The 6422-nt window shown below is 53.1% G+C and overlaps 1 protein-coding gene across 1 annotated transcript; it reads right to left on the bottom strand.

Annotated features, from left to right (window-relative positions):
- Positions 1-1415: 1415 nt before the first annotated feature.
- On the bottom strand, positions 1416-6093 carry LOC104499588 (keratin, type I cytoskeletal 13-like). Its single transcript, XM_010143112.1, has 8 exons — positions 5557-6093; positions 4577-4659; positions 3898-4054; positions 3224-3385; positions 2657-2782; positions 2267-2493; positions 1645-1769; positions 1416-1467 (listed from the first exon to the last, which is right to left on the bottom strand). The coding sequence occupies exons 1-8, from the start codon at positions 6043-6045 to the stop codon at positions 1442-1444; spliced, it is 1395 nt and encodes a 464-aa protein (XP_010141414.1). The 5' UTR covers positions 6046-6093; the 3' UTR covers positions 1416-1441.
- Positions 6094-6422: the final 329 nt, after the last annotated feature.

Raw genomic sequence — 6422 nt, 5'->3', positions numbered from 1 at the left:
CCTCTCCCAGCTCTGCCTCCCGCACACCCCTCTGCTGCTGCATCAGACCTGGCCGGCAGGGAGCAGCCTGGTCGCTTCTCTGCTTCAGAGCCACAGTTCCACCGTCCCTCTGCTCCTGTCCGCTCTTTACTGCCGCACAAAACCCGACGGGAGCGGAGCAGCAGGGCGGCTCCTCCGGCTGGGGGGGTGGAGCGCCGGGGATGGGGAAAGGCACTTTCTTTTGTGCTTCAGATGCTTTAAAATTTCTCAGCAAAGGTCTCCCAACCATCTTACACGTGTTTAGGTGTGAGAAGTGTTTGTGCGCTGTTACTGGGCTATGGGAAGGGCTTTCAGCTCTTCTATACCGAGGGTGTCTGTGCACAGCGACCGGTGTCCAACCACCCCGTGGCTGTCTCGAGAGAAGAGCAGATCCCTGATAAAATTTGAGTGCTGCCATCTCAGCACCTGCTGTCGGCTCTGCTGACAGCCCCCAGGAGCAGAGGCACTTGCATCACCCAGCCCCTCTGCCCAGGCAGGGGTCGGACATGTCAGCGGTGGGATTTGCCCTGCAGAGGCAGGTTCACTGGATGGGCTCAGTGACTGAAGTGCAGAGACAGGAGAGCTCAGAAAACACCTCCCTCACCCAGATGTCTGCCATGCAGATCTGTTCAGTTGTGGGTGACTGACACCGTGCTCCCCAGCAGCCAATGTGTCACACAGTTTAATGCCTGTCACATCTGGAGAGCAGCTGGAGGTGTGCACCAGGGATGGCTGCCAGGCCACTGCTGGGTCTGGCTATAGACCATCCTGAGCTGGCCTTCTCATGGCAATTCCTGTCACTGCTCCCCCTGTTTTGCGTTCGCTGATGAGCGCCAGCTCTGCTTGCCTCTTCCCTTCTTGTTCTGCACTGAATTTAAGCACCAGGCTCAGTGGGAAGCAGTCAAACCACTGCCTGAGCTGGCTGTTGGTGCGCATCTGGAGCAGGTCATGCAGGAACGAGCAAGGAAAGCTGAGGGCTTTGACAGGGAGAGGGTGGACAAGCCCTGCGAGGTCAGCGAGGCCATTGCCAGGCTCCCCCTGGCAAAGCTTTGCTCCCGGTGGAATATGATCCCGACCAGTTGAGGTGACCCTTGTGCATGGATCAGCCCCCGGTTTGCTAAAGGACAACCCAGACACGGGTTTCTTGATTGCATCAGGCAGAAGCAAAGTTTTATTAGAGCATTTTTTCCCCAGCAGGTACATTAGTGATCCTGACTAACACAAGAACTTCTAGAGGTTACAGCGGGGCAGGACGGAAGCAGCAGAACGGAGAAGAAGGTGGCCCTCGATGGGCCCCCCAGATACACGGCAAAGCATCGCTGAGTTACTTCTACTTTCTCTGCGTAGAGGTGTGCAGTGAACACCGCGTGTTCCTGGCTTGTCTGTGGCTTTCTCTGTGTGACACCTTCTCGTCCCTTCCTCCTTAATCACAAATCCTCCTGCAGGTCACTGGAGAAAAAATGGAACAGCATTATTTGATTGGAACAGGAATAAAAGCCCTCAAATAACAAAAGCTTGGTCAGTGCAGTGCCTTGTAGCACCGTAACTCTCTGAGAAGGTGCCAGTGACACGTCCGAGGGGAGCGTGCTCTCTCCTGGCCTTATGGCAGAGCAGCCCAGCTCTTACCTTGTATATCGCCGGTCTTGCAGGGTGGCACTGGGGGCTGGCAGTGGGAAGTGGAGGTTGTAGTGTACGTGTGGCTTGTCCTAATGACTCCTCCTCCAGTTCCTACTCCGATTCCTCCTCCGTGACTAGTGGGATAAATTTGGTGAGAGAAATAGGGAACTTTAGACCTTCACGTGACACTGCTGGCTGGCTGCATAACACCAGGTCTCCAACCCTGTCTTTTACAGGGGTTGGAGGATTTTACATTCATTCTTTTTTCCCTTTCAGAGTTGCTTTGCCTTTGTGCTCCCCTCTGGCGTGGAAACGCAAGGCAGAGCCTTGTAATTAATTCTTACTTGGACAGTTCTTGTCTGTCTTACTACAGAAAAGAGGTTGTTGAAATGCAGATGTAATACTGGTAGTTACAACATTGCAACCAGCAATTAGCAGGTTTGGGTTCTCTGCCCAGGAGTGACATTGAGTTCAGACCGGAATGTTCACCCCAGTGAAGTTGCTCATGTGACAACTTTTTCATCTCAAAGAAAGCATTAAGATGGGCTAAAGATTGTGTTGGATTCCCAGTCTGTGATTGGGATCCTTGATGTTTTCATTTGTTCTCTAGTGGGTTTAGAGGTCTACATACATAAGGTCCTGCTGTCCTCCTTCCAACAAGCACCGGTAGGTCTGAATCTCCTGCTCCAAACGACACTTGACGTCCAGTAGGGTCTTGTATTCTTGGTTCTGACACTCTATTTCCGCTCTTATTTCAGCCAATTGCTGCTCCACGCACGTGATCTGGTTCTGTAGCTCACCGAGGAGGGTGTTGTACTGGCACTCAGTCTCAGCCAGAGAAGATTCCAAATTATTTCTCTATAAAAAATACAACCAAAGAAACACCATTCGTGTGTCACTCTGGAGTTTGTTAACTCCACTCAAAGAAGAAAGAGCCGTTCACCATCGTCACGCTGGCTGGTGGCTCTAGCTGTTTGGGCTAAGAAACCCGTCAGGGACCGTGTCACGGCTCATCACCCACCTGGCTGAGCTGCGCCTGCAGGTCGATCTCCAGGGCTTGCAATTGGCGTCTCAACTCGGTAACCTGGTTGTTGCACGTCTCTACCTCCTGACCGCTTGTGATAACCTCCCGATTCACCTCCTCGATCTGAAAACACCGACCCAAGACAAAAGGGTTGAGGGAACGTCTGTGTGAGTTGGACTTGCTTCTGCAGCAGCAGAACCCAGGGGTAGCCAGTGAAGGGCAAAGCGAGCAGGGCGGGTGCCCTGCACACGGGCAGTAGCTGCTTGTTCTTTTCACAACTCGCATTAACCTTGTGGTGATTGAGTCTCTTTAATCCCAGCTGGAATATCTCAGTTCCAACAACAAGCCACAAGGCCTTGCGGCAAATGCTGCTGTTCCAGATGGGACACAGCAAACTGGTCAGACAGGCCTGGGTCTCCTGCAGAACCCCGGGTGGAATGAGTGCTGCCCTGGGCCTTCATGCAAAGGAACAACAGCTTATGGCCTCCATGTCTGTCACCTGAAACCTCCCGTCCCCTGGGATGTTCACACCGGTTTGTTTTGCGGGAGGTGTGCGGCGCTTACCTTGCACTCGTACCAATCCTCCACCTCCTTGCGGTTGCGCGCTATCAGCGTTTCATACTGACATCTCAAATCCTCCAAGATTTGCCTGAGATCTGGTCCAGGGCAGGCATTCACCTCCACGCTCACGTCCCCAGTGGATTGTTTTCTCAGGCAATTCATTTCCTGCAAACACAACCCTGATCAGATCGTACTGGCTCTCGAAGGACACGTACAAGAGCAGGGCTGGGAGGCTCGGAGCAGCCCTCCCCGCCAGGGCTGCCTCCCAGCTACGGCTGTAACGAGCGCTGCCCGGCTCGCAAGTTACCCGTACAAGAGCAGGGCGGGGAGGCTCGGAGCAGCCCTCCCCGCCAGGGCTGCCTCCCAGCTACGGCTGTAACGAGCGCTGGGAGATGGCACAACTGTTTTCCCCAACTAGTCTGTTGAGTAATTTCTTTTCTCATCCACCGGAGTCAACAGGAACTTTCACCCCCCTCTGGCACTCCGGGTGCCAGCACAGCCCCGGGAGCAGCAGCTGCCTCTGCCAGGGCTCCTGCACCTCCCACAGGTCTGAGCTCCAGACACGTTTGATGGGAACGCCGTGGCGAGAGGTGGGTGAGCTCCACTTAGAGCACATTTGTGTAGGCAAAGTTTGATGTCAGGGCCATGGTGCTCCGGGGGCCAGGGCAGGTCCCTACCTCCTCGTGGTTCTTCTTCAGGCAGCAGAGCTCCTCCCGCAGCGACTCCAGCTGAGCCTCCAGGTCCGACCTGCAGAGCGTCAGCTGGTCCAGGACCTGGCGCAGCCCATTGATGTCAGCCTCCACGCTCTGGCGCAGGGCCAGCTCCGTCTCGTACCTGGGAGTGAGCGAGGGAGCAGAACGGTTTCTCACCGGTGCTCGGGTTGTGCAGCGATCTCCCTGCCCAGTGCCTGCATTTGCCTGTTCAAGCCGAATGCTCCGCGCGCATTTCTGCACAGCATGTCTGGTACATGGGAGCTTTCCTTCCTCCTCTGCTCTCTTCCTGCTCCTGATCTACATCTGATATCACTCACTCAACTGCATTTCTGTTTTGCTGATCCCAGTCTGCGCTAGTCTGTGATGGAAACACCCCAGGTCTACCACCAAGGACCACTCCCTGCAGCGTGGGTCCCCAGCTCACACCAAGCAGCACTCCTGCCAAACGTTTTACCCGAGAACGCTAATTAAGGAAGGGCTGGTGACCAAGAGCAAATGCCTCTCCTTGCTCTGTCCAGGCTGAACGCGCCGCTGTGGTGAGACTCGTCTGGAGCATCTGTAATTAGTGCCCCGAGACTCACAGCTAAGAGGTGAAGGGGCAGGGAGGAGGCAGCGGGGCTCATCGACACGGAGGGGCACTCACTTCACACGGAAGTCGTCGGCAGCCATCCTGCTGTTATCGATGTCCAGGATGATCTTGTTGTTGTCGATGGTTGCGCAGACAATCTGGAAAAGAGCAGACCACAAGAGAGGAGTCACTCCTCTCTGCTGTTATAGTCCGTCGGTCTGTCTGCAGTCAGGCAGTGGCTCTGCCCAGTGTCCCTTTTCTGTTACCTTCTTACTGAAGTAACCTCGTTCCTCGAGCAGAGCAGCTGCAGGAGGTGGCTTTGCCTCCTCAACTCACAGTCAGTGAAGAAAAAAGGTTAACTGTGCAGAGGTTGGGAGTTAAAGGGGTGGGGTGGAACTTCCCAGATTCAAGATCTGAAGGCAAGTTCCAAAGATGCTTCGCAAAGCACTGAACCTATAAGACTGTTCCCTAAGACATTAAATCTCCACTGACATTCAGGCTGGCGAGATCTGGGCTCCAAGCTTAGGAATCTTCAGGGAAGATAGTTGGAAGGTGTCTCGAAGCCTCGAGGTCAGCCATAACGTTCATCTTTGATGTTTTAGTCTCAAGCAGGTTGTGCCAGTGTGCCAATTGATTTCACACACTCCCCGTTTCTCCCCTGCCCTGGGTAATGCTCCGTTCTGTGTGGCAGTTACAGAACAGGTTTGCTCTGGTTCTACAGTTCTTGCTTTGTTTTTCCTACTGGGCTGATGCCACTGCGCTTCCTCAGAGCCCTCTCGGTAATGTCATGTTTAAATTGTACGGGCAAAAGGCAGTGTAATGATGTAAAAATGTAATCTTTTCCTTTTCAAGAGAGTGATCCCACCAGTTCCCCTTGCAGCACCCGTCCGTGACACACACCCACGCTCAGCAGTGTCACGGGGCAACTCGCCAAAGCTTATGTTTGGAAAGACATTTAGCAGCACCTAAGTTACCTCTAGCAACTGCAGTAGGTTCTAAAGACAAATTCAGAAGTAACTTTAAACGGGGGAGGAACAACTGAGAAGGAACATTACCTGATTTTGCAGGTCTTCGATTTCTTTGTAATAGCAGCTGTAGTCGCGGGGCTCGCAGGAGAGGCCCTGGGTGGCGTACCACTCCCTGATCCGGCACTCCAGTTCAGCATTTTCCTTCTCCAAGCACTTCACCTTGTCCAGGTAGGAAGCCAGGCGGTCATTGAGATTTTGCATGGTGACCTTCTCATCGCAGGACGAAAGCAAACAGTCGCCACCAATGCCACCAACAACCACACCGCCTCCGAGGCCAAAACCAAGGCCATTGCCATAGCAGTTGCCACCTCCATAGCTCCCACCAGCCAAGCTACCGACACTCAGTCCCCCTCCATAATTCACTCCTCCGCAGTAACTCCTTCCAGAAAAACCTCTGCCACTGCCTATCCCGTAGGAAGAAATCCGTGCTCCACCACCACCACCAATGATACAGCTGCCACCACTGCTCCTGCCTTTGCTAGACACAGTAATAGTCTCCTTAATGTTGCAACTCATGGCGACAGCAGCTGGAAATGCAAGCAGAAGCCCAAAGCAAGATGCACAGCTTGATATGAAATCAGACTGCGAGCTGTCCGCTGCCGCCGAACTCTATTTATACCTTCCACAGTGGGTGTCACCAGCGCTGCTCCTTCCCATAAGGCTGGCGACTCCAGCCATTGGTGCCAAGAATAATTTCTCAAAGGGAAGTTTCCTTTCAAGAATCTTGGTAGACAAGGAAGATGCTTTACATGTCTCTTGCTAATTTAAAAAATACATTAGCAATAATGTTTTATGAATCATCAGCTTTTTGTTTATGATGCAAACTTTACAACATTAAGCCAGGAGAAACACTGTCCTAAATTACATACCAGGAAGAAATCATTAAAGGTTAT

The sequence above is a fragment of the Buceros rhinoceros genome, unplaced genomic scaffold (genome assembly GCF_000710305.1).
Source record: "Buceros rhinoceros silvestris isolate BGI_N320 unplaced genomic scaffold, ASM71030v1 scaffold2189, whole genome shotgun sequence".
Lineage (NCBI taxonomy): Eukaryota > Metazoa > Chordata > Aves > Bucerotiformes > Bucerotidae > Buceros > Buceros rhinoceros.
This window is presented reverse-complemented; position numbering and strand designations above follow the sequence as displayed.

Bases quoted from the DNA above. Each gene is read 5' to 3' on its own strand.
- LOC104499588 (XM_010143112.1), bottom strand. From the start codon at position 6,045: ATGAGTTGCAACATTAAGGAGACTATTACTGTGTCTAGCAAAGGCAGG. The intron at 4,660-5,556 runs GTAATGTTCCTT...GCTCTTTTCCAG, and splicing joins TCGAAGACCTGCAAAATCAG to ATTGTCTGCGCAACCATCGA. The intron at 2,494-2,656 runs GTGGGTGATGAG...TATTTTTTATAG, and splicing joins TGCAGGCGCAGCTCAGCCAG to AGAAATAATTTGGAATCTTC.